This window comes from Limulus polyphemus, unplaced genomic scaffold (assembly GCF_000517525.1).
Source record: "Limulus polyphemus unplaced genomic scaffold, Limulus_polyphemus-2.1.2 Scaffold646, whole genome shotgun sequence".
In the NCBI taxonomy this organism is placed as follows: Eukaryota; Metazoa; Arthropoda; class Merostomata; order Xiphosura; family Limulidae; genus Limulus; species Limulus polyphemus.
Window position 1 is genome coordinate 77,578 of NW_013666256.1, and position 25,426 is coordinate 103,003.

The 25,426-nt window shown below is 33.0% G+C and overlaps 1 protein-coding gene across 1 annotated transcript in view; it reads right to left on the reverse strand.

Moving 5' to 3' along the window:
• LOC106459664 (inner nuclear membrane protein Man1-like) overlaps positions 1 to 14,310 on the reverse strand; it is a 59,894-nt gene extending 45,584 nt beyond the window's left edge. Inside the window, exon 1 of the mRNA XM_013919304.2 lies at positions 12,752 to 14,310. Coding sequence (XP_013774758.1) covers positions 12,752 to 13,418 — 667 coding nt within the window. The 5' untranslated portion in view covers positions 13,419 to 14,310. The remainder of the gene's footprint in view (positions 1 to 12,751) is intronic.
• Positions 14,311 to 25,426: the final 11,116 nt, after the last annotated feature.

Genomic DNA, 25,426 nt, shown 5'->3' on the forward strand with positions numbered 1-25,426 from the left:
TATTTAGTCTAAACATTTATGTTTTCGTGTTATAATTTGTTGTCCATCTGGAATGAAAGAGGCATAATTTATATTTATTTCCTAATTTTTATGGTGGTTATGAAATCAGTCAAATCGACCTAACTCATACAGACATTCATTAATAAAAATTACAGATAAAATATAAAGTTTTTCTTAAGAAATGTTTGATAACTATCTGGACATTATAAGGATTTTGCATGTGAAAATTTTCTGCTGCATAAAAATATTTTTAATCTTAAAATGGAAATTACTTTGCATTTTTGATAGGCAACATGCAAAAAGAAAAAAAATGCATGAGAAAAACATTGCTTAACAAACCTTAAGACTCAATAAAAAAATTTGATATTTTGTGTATGAAAGCATCGCAATGTTTACTGATAATCTTCCAAATTTCGTTAACATATGCTTACTAATGTAAAAGTTATAGCATGAAAACTATAATAAGCACAAAACAGTTACGAGGTTGGTCTCAGGGATCGAGCCTATGCTGAAAGATTTAAAAGATAACATAGGACAGATTTGGGAAATCTTGAAAAATATATTGTTTTTAATTGAAGATAAGTATTTTCTTAAAAATAAGAAAAGGATAACAGAGAACATCAAAACTACCTGACTTTCTAAAGACATAAAGGAGAAAATCAGGAATAAATGCAATAAGTTTAACAAGTTTAATTCATAGATAAGCTGTAATATTTATAGAACTATAAAAAAACTATCATATGTTTTTATGAGTTAATGTTACTTCAGGGATGATAAAGGAAGGATGAGTTATTAAATTCTGCTTTTCCTTCAGTTTTTACTAATGAAGATTTAAACAGTATTCCTCATCTTGAACAGTTGATAGATGGCAATAAGGTCAGACAATATGATTGCATTAATTCTGAGCTTGTTAAGACAAAATTGGGAAGTTTAAAAAATGATAAGTCTCCTGGGCCAAATAATATTTCCCCAAAGGTTTTGAAGGAGGTCAAGGATTGGATATATGAGCCACTTGCTACTATTTTTTGTAAGTCCTTGAATAGTGGGCAGATACCAAATGATTGGAAGTTAACTAATGTCACTCCTCTTTTCAAGGGAGGTAATAAAAATTGTTTCAGTAATTATAGGCCCATTAATCTTACATCAGTTGTTCAAAAAGTTTTGGAAAGTCTGATAAAAGATGTTTTGCAAAGTCAATTAACAAACTTTAGAATTTTATTGGACAGTCAACACGGTTTCACTAAGGGAATATCTTGCCTTACAAATCTTTTGAAATTCTTTGAAACGGTTACTGCTTATGTAGATGAGAGTGAGAGTGTAGATTTGGTATATCTGAATTTTCAGAAAAGCATTTGACAAAGTGCCACATAAAAGATTTGTAAAAAAAATATTTCTTTAGGTGTGGGGGATACGTTATCTAACTAGATAGAAGAGTGGCTGGATGGAAGAAAGCAGATGGTTGTTATAAATTGGAGTTCAGTCAAACTGGATTAATGTCACAAGTGGGGTACCTCAAGACTCAGTCTTTGGACCTTTGCTCTTTTTGATTTACATCAGTGACATAGATGAGGAAATGGTTAATAAATTACTTAAATTTGCTAATGATATTAAGGTCTTGGGTGTTGCTAATTGTGAAGAGAATGCACCTGCTTTATAAAAGGATTTAAATAATTTATTGAGTTGGGCAAATAAATGGCAGATGGGTTTTAATTATAATGAATGCAAGATAATGCATGTAGGTTATTATAACTTAAAATAGAAGTATAATTTGGATGGGAATAACCTTAACAGTGTCATAAAAGAGACCTTGGTTTAATGGTTGTTCAGTCTCTTAAGCCCTCCAAGCAGCGTGCTGATGCTAGTGGTAGGTCAAATAGGATTTTAGGTTTTATCTACATAAATATTGAATACAAGCCTAAAGAGGTTATAATTTCAATGTATAGGTCACTGATTAGGCCACATTCATAAAATTTTAAAGGGACAAAACAGAGCTTATTAGCCCATCAAGGATGTCCCTTCCAGCTCCCAACTGTAACCACCCCTTACTACTCATGTATTCATCCAATCTTTTCATGAACTCAGTTAAATTTTCTGCCTTCCCCACCCTTGAAGGCAGCTCATTTCAAAAGCCAACCATCCTGTTTGAAAAGTAATATTGTCTAAACTGTAGATGACTCCTACACTGCCAAATTTGAACTTAAAACCGCTTGTCCTATTGTTTTCACTGCTGATGATAAAGCCTTATGGATCTACATTATCAATACACTTAATAATCTTAAACACCTCAATCAAATCCTCTCTGATTCTTCTCCTCTCCAAAGAAAACAAGTTTAGAGATTTTAGTCTCTCTTCATAGGACAAACCACCATTCCAGGTATCATCCTAGTGGCTCTTGTCTGAACCTTCTCCAACAATTCAATGTCCTTCTTTAAAAATGAGGCCCAAAACTGTACACAGTACTCTAAATGAGCCTTATAAGTGATCTATGCAGTGAAACAATAATATCCATTATCTTGTATTCAATATTTCTATAGATGTTACCCCAAATCCTATTAGCCCTATTACTAGCTACAATACACTGTTTAGATGACTTAAGTGATTTTAGATCACAACACCAAGATCTTTTTCTCCAACCACAGTATTTAATGTATTCCCATTTAAATTGTAACAATAATTTGAATTGCGAAAACCTACATGCATCACCTTACATTCTGGATAGTTAAACATCATCTGTACGTATTGGCTCAATGCATTAAGTGATCTAAATCTCCCTGTACATCTGCAGAATTTTTTAAACAGCTGGCCTCCCGAAAAATCTTAATGTCATCTGCAAACTTCAAAATTTTGTGAGTCATTCCAGAGTCAATATCATTAATATAAATCACAAACAGCAGAGGACCCAGCACAGAGTCCCAAGGCACACCCGCTGTAACTGTGATCCAGTCAGATCTAACTCCATTTATTACTACTCTCCAGTCAGTTTTCTATCAAATTTAATAACATTTCTCCAACACCTACAGATTTAATTTTTGTAACAAGTCTTTTGTGAGGCATTTTATCAAATGCTTTCTGAAAATCAAGTTAAACCAAATTCACAGTATTTCCTTAATCAACTCTTGCAGTAACATCCTCAAAGAATGTCAGAAGATTTGTTAAACAAGACTTTCCCTTAGTGAAACCATGCTGGCTCTTTGACACTATATCAAACTGCTTTAAGTGACTCTGCAATGCATCTTTAATCCCACTCTCCAAAACCTTTCCAACTACTGATGTAAGACTAATTGGCCTATAATTGGCTGGACAATGTTTATCACCTCCTTTAAATATTGGACTAACATTAGCCAACTTCCAATCTTCTAATACTCTTCCACTACTCAATGACCTATAAAAAATATTAGCTAGTGGTTCACAAATAAAATCTTTAAGTTCCTTTAAAACTGTAGGATAAAAATTGTCTGGTCCAGGGGAGTTAGCAATTTTTAGGTTCCCAACTTCCTTTTTCGTATAATTTAAGAACTTAATATATGATATCTTTTACATCAATATTTTCCCCATACATTAAGTGCTCTGGTTAAAGCATAATACTTGTATCTTCCTTCGTAACAACTGAAGAAAACATATAATTTAACAAGTTTGCCATCTCGTAATCTTCTGAGATCAGCTCTCAACTATCATGTTTAAAAGGCTCAATCCCTATCCTAACAATTTGCTTATCCATCATATACCTAAAGAATTTCTTATTGTTTGATTTAGCTCTCTCAGCCAACCCTCTTTCATATAGTTTTTGCCCTTTTAACTTCCTTTTTTAACTAGCTCTATTGATTTCCTATAGTCCTCCAAGTCCTTATTATATTTCTTGAATTTATTATGTTTATCCCTAATATGATCTCTTAAACCTTTACTAAACCATACTGGCTTGTTCTGCTCTCTTGCCCTTTTTTTTCTGTAGGGAATATGTATGTTCTGTACGCATATCAATTTTTTCCTAAATGCTTCCTACATCTGTTCAAGATCCCCTCCCAGCTCTTTAGTCCAATGTACAGAAGCCAGATCATGTCTAATTTTGTCAAAATTTGCTATCCTGAAATTTGGAATCAGGGTACTATTCTTCCTCAATTCTACATGTAGTAAAATCTCAAACCTAATTGTGCAATAGTGATTTGTATTTAAATGCTCATGAACCACAACTCTGTTTACCATATTCCCATCAGATGCTAATATTAAATTTAACAGTTTCCTCTCTTGTAGGTTCCATCACCAGGTGGCTTATAAAAGTATCCTACACAATTTCCAAAAACCTATCCCTCTATGACTCAAACTTTTCTCAATCAATACCCCTGAAATTAAAATCTCCCATAATAACAACATCTTTTTCAGCTACCATTCTGATCTTGTTATACAATTTATCAATAAATTCTATGTTCTGACCTGGTGGTCTACAACAAATCCAAATTACAAGACTTTTCTACTAACACTAACCCAAACTGACTCAACCTCAGTGCTATTTTCTTTAATATGCTCTAACTCAACAGGATGCAATACACTCCTCACATATAAAGCTACTCCTCCCCTTTCTTCAATACTCTATCTCTGGTAAATAATCTGTAGTCTGGTAATTCAAAAAAAATTCTCTCATCAAAATTCTTCAAGTCCAACCAATTCTCAGTGATACCCATAATATCAAAATCCTCAGTTTCCACAACTGCTTTGAATTCATCAATTTTATTTCTAATACTCTTAGCATTACAATAGTAACAAATAATCATAGATTTTAAAATACTTTCATGTTTTATGCCTGTTGTACATGTTTTCCTGTCAATTATATTTCCTATTTTACTAATATCATAGCCCCACCTCTGTCTAGCCTTAGTTTAAATCTACCACAACAGCTGAGTTAATAGCCCTTGCTATCATGCTAGCCCCTGCTTTGTGTAAGTGTAAGCCATCCATTCAAAAAAAGATGAGCTTTCCCATTAAAATTATCCTGGAGTATTATGTTTAATCTTAGGAAGGACACTGAATTGTTGGAAAGGGTTCAGAGGAAGGTTACTAGAATGGTGCCTGGGATGGAGGAGTTATCATTTGAGGAAAGATTAAGATCTCTGAAATTGTTTTCTCTTGAAAAATGAAATGTTAGAGGGGATCTGATTGAGGTAGTTAAGATTGTAAAGGGAACTGAGAGTGCTGATGCATAATTTTTTACCATACTTAATGGCGAGAATAGTAGGACTACGAGACACAAGTATAAATTTTGGCAAGGTAGGAGTAATCTTCAGCTAAGACAGTTTTATTTTTCTAAAAAGGTGGTTGGCCTTTGGATGTTGTAGAAGTAGTAAATTTAAATGAGTTTAAGAAAATAATTAAATGATAATTAAATGAGTGATAAGGGATGGCTTTAAGATATTTATTTTTTTAAATTTATTTATTTGATAGTTTTAGTTTAGTTTAGAGGATGGGACAGCTTAGATGGACAAATAGGTCCTTTGTTGTCCCTAAACATTATGTTGTGTTATGTTATGCATACATGCTCAAAATTTTGTGCACTGTCACCTGGCAAAATGTGGAATTTAGTTGGTCTATTCCAGTACGGGTCAAAGGTTGTATTTATTATCATCATAAATGAGCATATTCTTGGTAGTTTCCAATACATGATCACATTTTATGTAGATAAGAATCCCAAACCCCAACAAGTCACAAAATTAGAAGAAAAAGCACAGGACTGGTATGACATTATCCATTGTTCAGCTAGAAAGAAATAAAGGCAGGGAAAGGTAACTAATGTTATTCAATAATCCTACATGAATACAAGTCATGCAAATTGAGGTTATGGCTGAAATTATATGCTTTGAAATATGAAAAAGGAAAAACAACAATAACAACAAAAACAGTTGGGCATCATAGTTTACATGAACATTTAAGGGCAAGATTTCTCAGCAAAACATACTGAACCTCTTGTAACTGTCTAGAACTGTACCTTTGAAAAATGTCAATTAGAATTTTGGATCACTGTCATAAATATAAATGTTTTCTTAATGACACCCTAGTAAAAATTTGGGTATGATATAGAAACTTTATGTGAAGTTCTTGGAGATGTAGAAATATGGAGAAGTGTAAACAAATGTTATTATTCTAGAGAACAACATTAAATGTTATGGAATATAAGTAGCTGTGATTACTATTGTCAACGAGGTTCTATTATTTGTTTAAAAGAAACCTTATTTTATATGTAAGAATATTATTGGTTGTCTGAGTGAGTTTCCACCTACATTAACCATACCATTTGATACAAGTTATTCTAAAATACCTCAACATCCTCAATACAGTTACAAATGCCCAAGAGTTCAATGTCATCAGCAAACATTCCTAATTTATTGTCTTTATCAATATCATTCAAATAAATAAGAAAAAGCAAAGACTTACACACTGACCCCTATGATACTCCATTAATAACAATGATTTAGTTTGACTGGACCCCATTATTAAGCACCTTTTGCTTTTGACCATCTGACTACTGTGCTTGGATCCAGTTAACCCTCTCTCTATGGACAGGCCAAAAGGGTGCATGTCACACATTTTAGAGATATTTTCAAAATTTAATTAAACAACTTTATTATCAATGTATGTCACTAAAATTGGAATCAATACATAGTTTACAGTTCAAATTTTAATATTACACATGTTTTAAATTCTTATTTTAAAAGAAAATATTTAAAACAAAATGATAAATATCCTTATTTTGTGTGTCACATGGCAATTTATCTCGTCTTATTGGTCAGTTTATATTGTATTAAGCCTACCATAGTGGTTAACAAATTAGAAACTCAAATTTCAGACATTCACAAGATAGAATATAAAATAAGAGCCTTCCTCCTTTTTGATTTGCTGAGACATCAATATACTTAGTAAACTTACAGAGTAGACCTTCTCTCTACACCATTCTTTTTAAACCTCTTGTCTACTCACATCTACTATTCTTAAGTACAGGTATATAATGAATAGAAAGAGCACATTCCAAACTATGGAAATCTGATAGTTGTTTGTAATTTGCCTAAAGGGAAAAACTTGAGTTTTACTGAAAATGTTGAAGTCTGTTGACTAAGTCATTGTACTGAACAAGAACGAAAATATTTTTGGTCCACATATAACTCAGTTAAAAAACCAGATAAATTACAATGGTTTTATGTGTACCAGTATAGTAATTTAATAATTTTTTGGTTTTCTAAAATGGATCTTTGAAATCTACAAATTTAATTTGCCTTTCCCCTCCACTTAACAGAATAAATGAGGCTTAGCAAAAACAATATATATTTTTTATTTATTGTTCTGTGATTTAAGAAAAAAACTAAAGATTAAACATTTATGAATAAATAGTAATAATACATGTACATGTTCATAAGCATTTACACATTTTGTACACCTTCATTACTAAATTCCAACCACCCCAGGAGGATAATCAACATTCAAATACCTACCAAGTTTATTGGATCGGCCTGGTCTTTGTAGAGAGCCATATCATAAATATTTTCTAACACTTTTAATTACCTTAAACAATTCTTGTTGCAACACTGTACTATAAACAGTCCAATGAATCCACATTCTACTATATTCTTGAAGTTGGTGTTACATTTATTTTATTTAAAAACTACAACTGTACATTTTAAGAAAAAAGCACACAGAGATTCCTTGTTCTTCAAATATAAAACCCAACTAACTTTAACTTTGTGCCTTCCCACATCACACTAAAAAAACAAATAACATGAAAAAAATACAAGCAATCAGCTTAAAGTACAACAATTGGCTGACTGTTTAACTCTTTCAACTCAGGCTTGGTCCCTGGGACTGACCTCGTAACCATTTTGTGCTTGTTATAGTTTTCTTGCTATAACTTTTAAATTAGTAAGCATATGTTAACAAAATTTAGAAGATTATCAGTAAACATTACAATGCTTTCATATGCAAAATATCAGATTTTTGTATTAAGTCGTAAGGTTTGTTAAGCAATCTTTTTCTCATGCCTTTTTCTTTTCGCATGTTGCCTGTTAAACATGTAAAATAATATTCATTTTAAGATTAAAAATACTTTTATACATTAGAAAATTTTCAAATTTTCACATGCAAAATCCTTATAATGTCCAGATAGTTATCAAATGTTTCTTAAGAAAAAACATTATATTTTATCTGCAATTTCTATTAATGAATGTCTATATGGGTTTAGTTGATTTGACCAATTTTGTAACCACCATAAAAAATTATAACACGAAAACGTAAATGTTTAGACTAAATAGCTTACATCTCATTACATTATACATTTATATGTATTTATTATACTGACCTTTCAGCCATGCCTGGCTAACAATACAGAAGTTACAATGATGTGGCACATGTGCTCTCATGTTACCATATCCAATAATATAAAACTAACCTTTAGTCTTTACAAAGTGACCTGTCTTGGCTGTGTTTTAGTAGACTAGTATTTTGTGAAATACAGTTAGATTTCCATTATTATACATTATATATGTATATAGATCATTACTATTTAGAAATAAGTTCTAAAACTTATTTTTCTTAAAACATAGAACAGTAAGTAAAGAAGTAAAGCAAACAATTATCTCTTCTAATTATGACCTTTGTACTCAGTTGCTGCTTGACATAGGTTGCTAAGCCTTTTAAAATTTTGCATGTGGAGGATATGAAACAAAATAATTTTTTTAGGTTTTATATATACAGTGGAATAAACAAAAAATCATAAATTACTATATCAATATCACAGAATTCCATTATAATTTATCAAGCTTAGTAACTAAGCTGTATTTGGGTCTAAAAAATATGAAATTTCAAACAGACTAAAGACACAACCTATCTCCTTGAAATCGCAAGATGGTGTCCTAACACATGAAAATGGCTTAGAAAGCTACTAGGGGAACATTCTGAGCTATCGATTGGTTATTGCCATGTCATATATTGAAGTAAGTGTATATAAGGGACCGTTTCCAAAAATGAAAAGAAGGGAGTGGGGCCAGTGTTTTATTCAGTACATGAGTGATATTTCAGCAAATAGAAAAGATATGAGGTTCTTATTTTATATTCTAGCTTGTCAATATCAGTAATTTGAGTTTATAATTCATATGAAACTATAGACTTAGTATTTCAACATCACAAACATCTAATCTGAACCAGTGCTGCATTCAACATACCATGTGATGCACAAAAATCAATGTTTAACTGCATTTTTTTAATATTTACTTTGAAATTAAGATATTGAATAATGTATAATACTAAAATTTTAATTATAATCTACAATTTGATACCAAACTTATTGACATAAAATAGTAGTTCAATAAATTTTTAATGCAAGCCAACAAATGGGATGGCATGGCCTTTGACCTGTGACCCACCTTGAAAGGGTTAAAATAAGGCTTGATAAATATTTGAATGATAGGGACTGGCTTTGAGTGTTTTATTTTTATTTTAAAATTTCATTTAGTGGATGAGATGGCCTAGATGGTTCAACAGATCACTTGTATATGTATGTGTACGTACATATTATAAATTATTGAATTCTTTTTACCACCAAGGGATTAATATTTACATGATTCAGATTAATCCCAATATTACCTATAGAATGCTAAGGGTCAGGAATATTGCTAAAATTCTCTACTGATAAGTACTTGAATGATAAGGGTGGCTCTGAGTTTGTGTTTAGATGGCCCAGATGGACCAAACTTGTTGTCCTTTAATGTTATGTTAAAGACGGAAAAGAACATTTAAAAGCATAGCCATCTCACAATCTTCAACAAAAACCTTGTTGCCAGTATTTTTTAGAGACCCAATCCTCCTTTTAATATTCTGTTTAATTTTAACATACATAAAAGATCATTGTTGTTAGCCTTATTATCACCAACTGTTTCTCATAAGCTCTTTTGGACTTTCTAATGTCCTTATTAACAAATTCCTAGCATTTCTGTACTTCTGTATGTCTTTCATACTATATTTCAATTCAAACTTCTTAAACTAATTGCATTTAATCTTTATTTTGTTCCTAAGGTTTTAAGTAAGTCATTCAGCTATTTTCCATATCAAGTTTTAATTCAATTTTTCCAATTCACTAATAATAACTGCTGTCTCATCGCTTCAAATTGCCTTTTGGAAAATTAGGAACCAAAATTTCATTTTTTTTATCTCAATATACAGCAAAACATCAAACTTGATTATACAATGATCACATTCCCCATACATACATATATAGTACCATTTCAACTATCGCAACTACATCCTCATTAGTAGTTAACAAATCTAAGATTAGGGGGTTTCGGTGATTTTTAAATAATGAAAATAAAAAATTTCTCACACACCACTGGATTCCACAGACAGAAATTAGTGGAATTACACTGCAAGTTCAATTAATTAATTAAAAATTAATGAAAAACAATTAAAATCAAACCTGGAAATCAACCTTTTGCTCCAAGGTACCTTTGCACTGGAACAACGTTAACAAAATGTTCGTGATTTTTTGTTTTCCCTGGTAACCTGATACTGCATGACATATGTGTAAAGGCAAGAGAAAATGTAATCCTAAGAAAATCGATCAATGTCAATGGATAATATAAATGAACATTTGCAACAACCAAATGTAAGAAATGAAGTATGTACATATGAAAGTCAAGATTTTTTAGTGATGCTGGTTGAAAACTTGAAATATCATGATTTACACATACATACGAGTAATAAATTCCACTTGTTCTATGTCATGTATTGTTGTAATTGATAAATTGTATCATTAAGTTCAAGATATTAGTTATTCTAAGATATAATTGTAATACAAAAGCTAACGAAACAAGCATTTGTGTATGAATTATCAATGAAATTGGTAATAAGTGCAGATATACTATGATATTATTTGAGGAATGTTAGTAGCAAAGGTAGCTTATTCAGAGAATAATTATTGGTAAAAATCAGCTAGATTAACAACTTCTAATATATAGAAAAACCAGTGCGTATTGGTAACACTACATTCCAACATTTTGTCTGCTATTCAATATTGCTTTCATTATGAGGAATGGACATGTTTCAATTTTAAGATATTATATTGATGTAATTATATTAATTTTTAAAGCACAGGTGAAAAACTATTTTGAAGACTGTGTTGTCCTTGCTCCACTAAAGTTGTTTGTTCACAAATACGCATGGAATGCATTACAGTTATAGCCTGTATTTGGTTTTGTGAGGAACTTCATTTCCATTTAATACAGATATTGATTGCATAACTAAGTTAGCGTTGTGATTTCTAGTTATTGAACATTTATACATATATATATATAAATCATACACTTATTTAATACACAAACAAGACTGCCATTGTTCATACCATTTTTATTATAGACAATTGCTGCACACATTCTTTCACTGTAGCCACACTCAATGATATGATGTAGAGCAAACTGTTGTTAGGACAACAGTCTGCTTACGACCGATATAACATAAAGCAACATTTGCCAGGGTAACCAATAGGTTGTTTACAATCCACATGCTATTGGTTCAATTTCAGCATATATATATATATCTATGTATCGGTTTATGGATTATGTAGTCTGGAACATCAAGTTTATTGTATGCCCTTCTTTCAATCAATTCAATGGCTAAATAGAATTTTAAATGGATTTAAAGTTTTATATGTGTGCCAGATCAAAGTAGAACACGAAGTGAGCTAACGTTTGATGTGCCACTGGTCCTTATTGTTCTAGACAATTCGAACCAACACAATGTTTTTGATTTTAACATTCGCTTGCTGATCAATGGCAGATGATAGCTTTAGCGATAATCATGTTAGTTTTTAAAGTTGATTTCAAACTAGTGGGAGTATGGTTGCTTTGAAATATATCATGCCAATTCAGCATGTATTAGTAATGTAGATGTTTTGCATTTGTTGTTGGTGTACAATCATTCATATTTTATTTATATGAGCTTTATATATTCACAACTGTGATTTGGAATTCGCAAGCTTCCGAGTCTGGGAACTATAATTCTCTGGGACTTCCTACTAGGATTGTATCCCTTCTCGTTGGCTCACTGGTATATAAACACTTTCTGAATTATTTCAAGAAACCTCTGTCCCTCACTACTTGACTTAATACATCCAAATCAATTTATGTAAATGCAAGTTATAATTATTTTATCAGTATCCTTATTAATAATAACCCTGATCTCAATATATACTTTTTCAATATCATCTGTCTGATCAGATGGCCTATACAAATTACCAATTAAAAACTTATCCGTGAAACTTCTGTTATTTATTAAAATAAAAGTGATTAATTAATCTTTTATGGAAAATTTTAAAAAGTCTATATAAGACAAAAATACCTCTTCCTAAACCAAGCCAGCACAACATATATTAAAATTTTCATGACAGTATTAAAATTATTCCTAACAGTAGATTACAACACCAGTGAACATGTCACATGAAAAAATCAACTTGTTAGTTTTTGATGGGGACATATAAAATGACTCTTTCAAGATTAAACATGTTAAGTAACAACCTAAAAAATGATCACAATATGGATATACACACTTTAAAGTTTTTTGCAAACTAAAAATAAGTAGTATTATTGAATTATTCCAACATACTCAAAAACAAAACCAAGAAATTGGTATAAAATGAAACTAATATTGATTTTTAAACAATTTATTTATTTAAAATGGTAATTTTATAAAAAAATATTAACCATAATACTTGGACATTTAATTTTCTTACCATAATTCCCATTTTTTGTAGAAATATTCTTTTTCATACTGGTATGTTTGTTGACCTCTGAAGAAAAGCTTGTAGCATATAATGAACTATCTTGTCTACTCTGATTTGGAGTTAGTTTTTGTCTGTCAAAATCAACATCAGAATCTGAAGAATCAACATCATAAGATGTATCTAGCACTGAATCTGATCCAACTGACCCATTTAAATTCTTCAAGCCATGTCTAGTAAGATCACTTGCACAAGATCTACTTAAATGTTTTTTCCGAGATAAACTTTTCTTTGAATTCAAAGGCACAGGACCTGGTATCTTAAAATCATTTTCATCCATGTGTTTATTTAAGCTCAATGGTAGTTTTTTGGGAGAATTCTTTAAATTTGAAACATAATTATCACTCATATTTTTTGTAGAAACTCTCTTTCTTCCACTTCTTACAGTTTTGTTTGCAGTTGAATCAAGTTCACTTTCATCAGAGCTGAATCCACCAAGTTTTTTAGAGTTAACACTTTTTGATATACTTCTTTTTCGAAGATTTTTTTTCTGATCATTCAAAAGGTTATTCAGTTTTTTCTGCCACAAATAACGAGTGGAATCTGTTATGGGTCCAACATCTTCACCCAACTCTTTCAGTTTATGACGAAGTTCTGTGTCTGATATTTTGGAAGCCATTTTAAATAGGTAATACAATTAACCTTAATTGCAGTACTTCATAAGCTTGTAGCCTTCACAATTTAGTAATTAGCTGAAATTAAAAGTTTGGTAGTTTTCTTCAGTAACAGGTGTTTTTATATATTTGTAGTAAGCTCTAATCCACTAAAAAGTAACACTGCATTCAAAATAATATAGAATTATTTGTATTTGTGCTTGTTATGTAATGTTTTTTTCCCACTTTAAAGTAATACAGACCTACATGTAATCGCCTTTATAAGGTAAATGTTGAGTTTTTTACCTGCTCTTTCGTGTTGTACTTTTGTTTCAGTCTGTTGAGAATCTCAAAACACAATACCATGATTACCAATAACTGAACTAGTAGTCAGTACGGAATATGGCTGTCGTAATTCAACTTATCTTAATGATAAGCATAGAAATTAATGAATAATATGCAACCAAATTACAATTTACAGTATTCGGTGTTAATACTAAGAGTAAGCCTAATAAAAATAACAAGTCTCTCGACTGCTTACGAAGTTAGTCACCTACCGCTTCTCGTTAAAACTTTAAAAAGCTTAATAAGTATACTACTGCTGATGATAAACTGATAATATTATCATATTTGATCGACTAATGTTAGGCCTAGCTGTAAATGTAACTCTCATTACAATTTACATTTTCTTCACTTTACTATTCTCAGAGCCTTATAGTATACTATAGACTAGGTTAGTGATATGTTTGATCTATTTCTAATATTTTACTATTAAAAACTGCTAAGAAGTAGCCTCTCTTTCTTTCAAAATGTTTTTTGCCAATCCCTCACAATATTTTCGCAATTCTATTCTATCAGTCAGTAACAGATATTCAGACGTAGTAATATACCATACAAATTACGAATTCTACGGACAGAGCGAATCCTGGCTAACGCTTTATCTCAGCGCCATCTCATATTTTAATCTATTTCTAATTTAACATTTAAAGATCAAAATAAAAACTAATAAGAATAAATAAGAAGCGCAAAGAAAATTTATATTACAGTAGACCCTTAAAAACCAATTAAATAAATCAAACTGACAGAGTACATATGCACCGGATCAACTTTTTTTTTTCGTAACTAGCTTCTTAGCTGCAAAGTCTGTTGAGAAAAAATATTTTTCAACTGGTAGTATACCTTTTAAAAGTTTAAAGATTACAGACTTAAGGATTTGTTTGTTTGTAGTTAAGCACTAAGCTACACAATATGCTACCTGTGCTGTGCCAATCACGGGTATCAAAACCAGGTTTCTAGCATTATAAGTCTACAGACTTACTGCTGGGGGGGGGGGCAGGCTTAAAGAAAAAAAGAAAACAATAGCAGATAGTCCTTTGTGCAGTTTTGTGCTTAACATAATATAACACAATGTTTAGGAACAACAAGGGATCTATTGGTCCATCTTGGTCGTCCCATCTCATATACTAAACTATTAAATAAATGAATTAAAAATAAATAAAATGAAAATATTAAAACCAGCTCTTATCATTCATATAGTTATCAAGCTTTCTCTTAAACTCACATAAATTTATTGCCTCTCCAACACCCGAAGGCAACCCAATCTAGAGGCCAAAATTTATATTTTTGTTCCCTAGTTCTACTGCCCCCCACTGGCACAGCGGTATGTCTGCAGACTTACAACACTAGAAACCTGGTTTCTATATCTGTGGTGGGCAGAGCACAGGTAGCTCACCGTGTAGCTTTGTGCTTAACGTCAAACAAACAAATCTAGTCTTACTACTCTCGCTGTTAAGTATGAAAAAAAAATGATGCATCGACACTATCAATTTCATTTACAATCTCGAATATCTCAATCAGATCCAAAGTACAAACAAACAAAAAATTACTTTCTATATTAAAAAAAATCAAGTACCTAGTATTTTAATTCTATAAATATGACTTACACAACAAATACGATTTAATGTTGGAAAATAACATTCACCATTATATCTAATCAAATATCAGCAAGACTTAAAAAACTAGGTCTTTAAGCAGCATTTACTTTTTGGATTTATTCTTCTTCAAAATATTCATTAGAAACTTAATGGGTTTTATGGTACTTTGCATTTGATTTTACAGCTTAATCAGAAAATAGTATCAACGACATTAGAGCTCTATATGTAGTACACCGGTCTGTGGCGGAATAATTTAGAATTAGGAATTCACTAATTATTGCTGGGGTACCCTTTGTATCTTACATAATTAATGAAAGAAAACACCTAGTGTTTTTGGCCATTTCTTTACAAGGCTCGAGCGTGGCGTACTGGTTAGCATCTTGGACTGGGGATCCGGGGTTCAGTACGGGGCACTAATAATCATACTTCACACTTCTAGTTGAGGTTACATTGTAAGAGTGACAGTCATTCCTGCTATTCGAATAACAGTAGCTGTATTCGTCTCGTTGTCTTCCCTTTGAATAATATTTCACAATTAAAGACGATTATGTTCTAGCTATAGGAGTCTCAAGCCAGATAATTTAGCTCATGGGACATTGCACGCATAAACTGTCGTTCAGGTGATCACATAGACAATTCTTTTCACCCAGTGTTGTAACAGGCGAAAACATAAAATGACTCAATATAGAGGAATATGTGAATTTAACCAGTTATTTGAGCATGCAACGTTTGGTTGGTATTCTGGAAATGTTGATAGTATATGTAATTAAATATTCTTTTAAAAAAAAAAGATGTAGATAGTTGATAACGTGCCCACATTGTGAATCTGAGGATTTATGGCTCGTGTCTGGTTGCCGCACAAACGCGCTCTGCACTTTGGGACCGTGGGTGCGTTATAAGAGTTAATGTTAATACACTTTTTAATCAACAACTTTAAACATTCATAAAATCATGTTTTTGTTTATGAGCACGTGTATCTATACTGATACTGGCTATACGAAATGTTTGGTCATTTTTATCTTTATTACCATAAAGTTGGCCTTTCCAGTTGGAAGCTGCAAAGCCAAGTGTCCGAAATTACGTATGCGCAACAACACAATTCAAACACTTACATAGATAATTATTCAATCAAGTGCAGTCTGATTTCTGGACAGAAAACTGTGTTCAATATATCAGATTCACTATCCCACGAAATGATGCCAATGTATTAGACTGAATTGGTAGCACACCATATAAAACTATTTGCAAATATGGAGTCATTATAACCTTTGATTTTTCATAAACATGCACAATTCCACTCTCTGTAGACCAATGTGGTAGGCACTTCAGTTCATTTATTGCACAAGAAAATGTGACTTACAATTTTCACAGTAAGTCGTTTCCTGGGATACAATGCCTAAACCCAGAAATGAGACAAATAATTTTCTTGGTGTATTACAAGACTAAAATCAAATCAACAATGAATCTTTCTCCTCACATCTTACTTGTCATTATTTCCCAGAAGGAATTAGATGTTAACTTGCCAATGTGATTTCGTTATTATGGGTGCTTGTTACACAGAAAAGTTGTTTAAGGCTTTTGCTGCTTCAGAGTCCACGAGAAACTCAATCTCAGATCCACGTATTATTATAATCACATACCTGGATGCCAAATCCATGGTCGTCCAAACAAGCTATCATACATACCTCTGTCCAACTCAGTTTCCTCTAGCTTAAACTAACAGGAGAAGCTGAAGTCATAGCTTACATTTGACTCTTTATATTTGCTGTAGTACTGACTAGAACAGAATCTGCATCTGCTGTCATTTTCTCACCATCTGTTCGAAAAAAGACTTTATTCCTGCTTAGATGGTACAGTCATGGCAACAGTATATAGGAAGCTCTGTTGTCTCTATGTAAAACATGATAGCTGCATCACGATACTTTTTGGTATCTGTAGCAGCACAGGTTCCAGTCAACACTTTAGTCAATCCTTATGGGCCGTTTCAGACCCTTGAGATTGTTTTGAAGCTGAATTAGTCAGTGCTTCAGTGTCCAGTTTGATTTGACTACTTCGAACCACGTCAACACAGAGACAGCCTCTGTGAGAGATAAAGGCTCTGATCATCCTTATAAATTTATCGATAGGACACTCATAATAATCAGCAAATGACAAGCTTTCGAAGGCCTTCCTGTGCAAGATCCTCAGGTTTATTCTGCAAATGATTAATCTGTCAAGGGGCACACTCTTTTGAAGCTTGAACTCAGTTCTATACATCACGTAGTTCTTTGCCTGGCTGTATCTGTGACGCATCAACACTAACGACCATGTCCCAGTCATTCAGTTACTCCTCATTCACATGTTCTAGGGTATTGAATATTAAAACATCCAAACTTAGTATCAGATGTTACATAATCCGTCCCTGAGTATAACCATCCCAGAAAAATAACCTTTTTCAAACGTTTGAAGAAATGACCTTCTTTACTATCTTTCAACATAGTTGGGCTAATCTGCTTCACCGTTTTGAAATGTTAGTGCAAACAAGTATAATGTACAGAGAGAGTGATGGGCTAAATTGTAGAGTGTGATGAGTAGTGAGTTTGGTAAACTTAGCCTGGAGTAGAAATGTATTATCTAAGATATCGAGATTGAAGTGATTACCTGTATGATTAACTTAATCATTAAAAGTTCTGATTTAGATGGGGAACCGAATTTGATTCACTGACTGAAGTGAATCAATGGCCTGTAAAGAATTAAGTTTAATGAACTTACATGTTAGAAGCAGTTATTTATGTAATATAGCATATTTGATGGAATTATTCCTGTTGAATATATAATGAATAATATATAATAGGGTAGAGCGACAAGTTGTTTTTGTCTCATATCAAATTCTACACGGGCATGATAGTTGTATATGTATGCTTATAATAAATTTATAAAATATTATTCAGTTTTATATTCGTTTACTGATTTCACAAGATGTCTGACGTTTCCGATACTTATGCCTAGAAATTAATGTTCTGACATAGTTACTAGTCTTGCATAGTTACTAGTAATATTCAGTCAGTTGTTAGCATTCTTCATGGTTAGGAAGTAATGTCCTGACATGCAATCCTTTTTTCATGGGTAGTTAGCTATAGAAATGTATTGTTGATAACCTTTCTTGAGCTAGTAGCTACTGCGTGGATGCAGTGCATTTTATGAGTCAATGTTGTGAGTAAGACGTGATTTGAAGATGAATTGTAACCCTGATGTAGTGCTATATTTCTTTCCCCCTTCCTTTATTACAGCGTTCATCATGAGTTTGACAAGGTAAGCTAAAAATAAACATTTGTTGGCGTTTTTACAGGTATCAGGATTTCATGCACGACCATTACAAATCAATGATCTACCAACCACTACAGATGTTATTTCACACTATCAGCATATAAAACTAAAACTGAAACCATTAGCATCAGATGCTGAACCAAAGATAGTTGAAATACCTGAGAAAATTGATCCCGATGTAGAAGACCTATGGAAAAAAGATTCAATTCCAACCATTTCTCATAATAGCTTGATGAGGAAAATATGAAAGTGTCATGACAAATATCAGGCATTGATGAAATCATTAAGAGAGTTGGAACACCTACCTTTGATTTTAAATGGCAGAACTTTCTCAAGGAAACAATGACATTGTATGATATAGCTGCTTGTCAGTGCATTTTAACACATAACAATAATGACATATTTGATTCAATGGTTTATTTCTCGAAAAAAGTGACGTTAATACAGACACTCTTATCGCTGACAGTACAGTGACAAATACTGGGCTTAGAGGTGGTGTGCTTAGACTCCTAAAAAACTGTTTGGGATGGTTTCCACAACGCATGGTATGAGTGCTGCACATGAACGAACTTCCTCTTTGCCATCTTTTCCAAAACCTCGATGACTGCACAATTAAACCAGATGTAATCACTGGAGAAATTGGTAAAGCAATGGCTACATGCGAACACTACTGTATTGTTAAATTTGTTCCGATTCCTGTTGATCTACCACAGTACTTAGAAAATACCGAATTAATCACTGATCAGCAGTATTTGTGAGACACCTGTGAAACTGTTTCACATGGGAACTGCTCATCAGACATGAAAAGACGTCATCAAGGCACTTTAAGCCATTCACAATGGCTAACAACTGCAATCAGAATCTGCACTTGTACGTCGCAACCGAAAATCTTTCAGAATACCTTCATGTACTGGCTGCATTTGTTTGTAAGGTATGCTCCTAGTTGGTATCGTATTAAAATTAATTCTTCATGTACAGATGGTGCAAATAATTTGTGGCAGGTAATTAGGAGTTCCTTTCAGCAGTTATTGACCCGGCTGATTGCTATGCTTGTAGGTGACTGTGAACATGTAAAAAAAAAAAGCTGGCTCTTCGAAGAATAATGGCTGCTAGGGTAGCAAGACGCAGTTGCACATAAATTAGATATTTCAGAATTCCTAAAATGAATCTAAATTCGTCTGACTACTTTGATTTAATCGTTGACTGGAAAAATGATGGAACCTCCTTTAACCCAACATATCTCCGATGAAGAACTCATGAAGCTTGTAAATCAGGAAGAGACAGTTCCAAAATTAGAGTTTGATCAGTTTCCTTGTCATACTCAAGTAGTGGAACGAGGAGTTAATGAAGCTTCTACTGCGGTTTGCAGACCTGAGAGCCGAGACGGGTTCATTCTTTAAGATCAATAAACATTATGCCTCATTTCAACACTATGTCAGATTACACATGTGAATAAATTAATCTAAGATCCACAAAGACAGGGTGGTTGGGGTGGAATCAGATGTATAACCACCTCCCCGTCGTAGGTTATGGGTGTTTTCTGCCACGTAGTGGCCAAATTCAGCAAAGAGTTGTACACAAATGCCTTAAAATGAGCTGCAGTTTTATCGAATAACATACACGTTTTCAATGCACTTCCGGAATCAGAAGACTAATGCTTAGGACAAATATATTTTAAATGTCGTCATTACGCAACGTTTACGACCCTGGAGAAATTGATTATCAAAAATTTTAATTTTCACCCTACTTCTTACTCCACCTTAATGTACAAGAAGATCTAATTACCGATAACAACAATTTTTAAATAACTGTTTATGCAAGAATAAAGGCCTGAAGTAATATTTCTTGTGTTGTTCGAATTGTGGATATTTACAAAGGATATCGTGCTTTAGGTATGTTTGCAATGTATAAACTGAATACTAAAAAGTATTTGACAATGTCTTCAAAATGTGTAAGTGTCGGAAAAGAAATTAATGATTTTTAATTGTTCTGTTACACACAAGCACTATTTATTTATGGGATACAGGAATCAAACATCTGGTTTAGAACAAGGTTTAGTGATACTACTGAAGTCTTAACAATCAGTTTTAATTTTATGAGCCAGAACTCTAGCACGCATGCACGCACGCACGCACGCACACAAACAAACAAACAACAACAAAAACAAGAAATGATCACAATTAATAAAGCAGGTAAAACTTTTTTAGCGACTTTCCTGGGATAACATGTAATAAATTATGTCAAACTTTATTATTAGTTTTTAACTAGTCAGGTAGGAGCAAGATTAAACATTCCTAGTTGGACTTCACACAAAGCTATACAAGGGTTACTTACGTTACCTATCCCTAATTTTGAACTGACAGAAGATACCAATTAGTCAATATAACCCACCCACTAACTCAAAGGCTACTCTTGTCAAACCGAAATACATTCTCGGCCCCATAGTGTAAAGCACATTTGTGTTTTTGGCAGTAATGAGACACATACAATGTCATCTCACCTCCACAGTTCAGCACACTAATCACTGTGATATGCTCAGTTCTTCTGAATAAGTCAGGAGCTTCAGTCTACAGCTATATTATTCAGATACACTGATATCTAACAGATAGGTTCATGTATCCACAAGACACAGATTATTGAAATGTTTTACTCAGGATAAAATAAACTAAGGTAGCGAAGTGAACAAGTAAAACAGATTCATTATTCACACATAGGGTTAACATTTGTGTTTTACATTCTGGCCAGTTTTGGATTTGTATGATAACTTTGACTGGCTGCTGGGGCAGAAAGAAGATTTTTAAAAACATCCACACAGGACAAAAACTAGGCTTAGAGAAATATACGGCTGCATGAAGTTCCGACTTCTACTTCAGTACAAATATATTAGAGAACCTTTATTCTATAGATTTCATGAGTAATCTTGTAAACTTCAACAATATTACCTGTTATCCTTCTTTTCTGAAAAGAAAATAAGTTAAGTGATCTTAACCAGGCCCTATAAGATAACTTTTCTATCCCCAGAGTTGTACTAGTATCCCTCCTCTTAACCCTTTCCAATAAATCATTACATTTTCACTACATAAGACATTTTCTGTCGAAACTTTCTGTTACGTTATGGCTGTTACCCGATCACCTTTAAAAGCAAATCAGTGAACCTGAGAATACTACTATATGCATACTCCCTAAAACTTTATTAGCTTTGCTACTAGGAATAGAGCACTACCTCAATGGCTTTAATAACTTTGGTTACACTATTGAGTGTTTTCACATCTATATCAAATGAGGGGGTCCAAATTATGATGGACCAAATATACTACCTTGCACTTGCTGTAATTAATAGTCGTTTGTTAAATATTTGCTCCACTTACCAATTGATCTATGTCATTCAGTAGCACCTCAACATCCTCATTGCCGTCAGAAATATCCAATGATTTAATGTCATCAGCAAAGTTTAATAATTTACTAATTATGCTTCTATAAATTTTATTGATTAACGGATATGAGATAAATCAATGGCGCAAATACTAACAAACTAACCAATTTACCAACATTAGTAACAAGCAAATTTGTGCAAGTTAGAATGTGTTGGGGGTTCTCTTCCTTGTATATATTATACGGAATAGCCATTAATGTAGATAATTCAAGAATGTGAGATACCTTTCTTGGATCCTGGTCTAACTTCAAAGTATAGTATATCATTATTTTCATTGTTTTTTCCTTGTTTTGTATAATCATAATTGAAGCCCTCTATTTATCGTAGTAGCCAGACTGAAGACATAATATGAAGCAAGAAGCTTAAACCAGTAGACTGAAACATGTTATTGTGAATAAAGATTTGTTCATTGTCATTTATTTTCTCTTCAGCCTGTGTTCATTATAACTTTCTATATAATATGTGTGAGCACTACTTACCAAGATGCTATGATCAAAGAATATATTTATTTTACAGTTTACTTTTAATATGCTTCGCTTTCTATTTGACTTTTTGCTACTATATCATTCAAAAATAATCACTGACATGGAAGAATATTTTCTAAGACCACATAGAACTTACAGAGGAGAGGATTTATTTGTTTACTGCTAGAGCAAAGCCATGTTGTGCTATCTGCTGTTTTCACTGTGGGAAATCGAACTCCGGATTTTAGCTTTGTAAGTCTGTAGACTTATTTCTGTCCCACCTGGGGACCAGAAGAGAGGAAAAGGTTGTGAATAGAATATGTGGCAAAGCCAAGGAGGTACTCTCTTAGACCAAGAGTTTTCAACTACTTTGATGAAGTTATGCCCACATTCTTGCTTTACCCTTGGGAACATGAGGCTGATAGGTGACTATGGAAAACCCTGGCTGTTGCTACACAACATTTAATGTTACTTCCCATATGTTGGAAAACAATCTACACCAGTCATATCTGTCCAAAGTGTAGGTATTGTATTATTGGTTGTAACTACAGACATTTGACTATTCAGCTTCCAGCTGGATTGACCATAAGCATGGCAATAGTGAAAGATGCAATTCAGTCAAGTAGCTGGTGTTGCAACCATTTCTCCATGTCTGAGAATGCTCATACAACTTTTAGAACATCTGAAGCCTATAACTGAGGATCATTTTAATAATATAAACTCAATATAGAGAAAAGCTCAGTGAATTGCTTAGGGATTTTATGTGTTCATGAGTCCAGATGACCAACTGAGTCAGACAACAATACATTTCATCACATAGATGACATGCATCGAATGAAGTGATTCACATGTAGGTTTCCTTGGAGCATCAAGAATGTTTCCAACACTGAAATAGAGTGGATGTTGATGGACATCCTGATGCCAAATGAGAATCCACAGCTTTCAAAGCTTTATGCCATATTATAAATAGTTTGTGAAAAAATGCTCGAAGATAGCTACACCATTGTTTAAGTTGATTAAGATTAATATATGCTTTGTATGGATACAGGAATGGAAGATGTAATCTAATCCTTAAAGAATAATTCATTCCAAGCATTGGTACTGTTTTATTATCATCAAGACTGTCCATTCACCCTGGATATAGATGTCAATGATAAAGAAATATGAGCAGTTTTTTCGAAGGCACAGGATGGTATTGAGTGAATAATGCCTATGTGAGTCACACATTAACCGATCCTGAACACCGATTTTGTACAACAAAGAAAGAGCTGCTTGGAGTTGTAGCATTTGTGAAACATATCTGACACTTTTACTTGAATGAATCATGCATCACTGAGGATTGGCCAATGAACTTCAAAATTCTGAATGGTGTGCTTTCTTGTGGGATAAGGACATTACAAGACTATAACTGTTGTAAGATACCACCAGGGTCAACAACATAAAAACAACGATGAGTTATGTAACCAGCTAACGAGATCATGTATGTTTGTTAAATGTTCATATTCTGCCAACCATGTATCAGCATTGATCATGAATCATTGAAGTGGTGATAATTCTGCATTTCGATGGATACCACAAATAACCAGTCAAGAGTTTGAGGAAGAATAATTGAAGTACAGAGACACAGCTTGGGCAACAGGGAGTGTCACATAAGTCATGAAAATAAGATTATCTGGCTGTATTCATGCCAAATAAATGAGCAATGACGTAGATGCTGTACCAAGTGCATCGCTCAGCGGGCTTACTAGATCAGGAGAAAATGCCACAGAGTATGGTAGGTTTTTCCTTTCGAGAGAATCGTCTTAGATATAACTGATACTTTGCCCAATACTGAGAAAGGTAATCACTATGTGCTAATCATTGCCGATTACTCCACTAAGTGGGCTGAATCTTATTTAATGATTGGCCACTAGTGTAGTATGTGACAAATGTGTTGGCTGAACAATGAATATCACAATCTGGGGCACCTGGAGCGATCCACACAGGTGAAAGAGCTAACTCCAATGACCAATTGTTTGCTGAGTTGCAATTCACTATATCGTCCTCAATCTTACGGTTTCAATGAATGGGTATTACAAACTGTCACATGTATACTTAAAACGTTTGTTAACCCAGATGGAAGCGACTGAAATTAGCTCTACCATGTATTACGATGATGTACAATGCAATTATGAAACAGTCAAGTGGTTATTATCAGAATCTTCTGATGTTTTGAGGAGATGTATGGATCTGATCTATGTTTCTCCATTCAGTGCAAGTATACTACAATGTCCACAGAAAAATATTCAATGGCCGAGATCTAATGTGGATGAATATTTATACAAAAAATAGATAGAGTAGCATCCATCAAAAGAGATGTTATGACAAATCAGTAATGGAACATAATTTCGAACCTGTGACTATGTTTTCTATGGTAAGCATCAGAACCAGATAAGAAACTCAGTTCTGATTGGAATGCTAAACATTATCACATCAGTTTATGAAGTGGAAGACAGTGGTAGTACATATTTGGCTGACTGTGAGGAGTTAGGCAAGCAAATCCAGAGGTAGTAGTATATCTGCTCTAATGATCAGATGAGACACTGACAACAATCTATTAATCATTATGGCTAGGATTAACTTCTTGAACAGCATTTAGAATGGTCATTAGATTGAAATATAATGACTGAAAGGAAATGCTGCTGTTCCTTGCTTTCCATTGTGGTTCATGGAAAAATGTCGTCAGAATATCGTGTGATAACTATTCGATTATTGTATATTTAGAGCAATTGACTGGTTAAAAGATCAACAGCTGAAAGGGCATTGCAACCATTACATTCAGAGGTATCGAGCAATATTTGGTACTGAGTTATTGGTATGATGTCTTGCAATAATCACTTACCTATTTAGCTGAAATG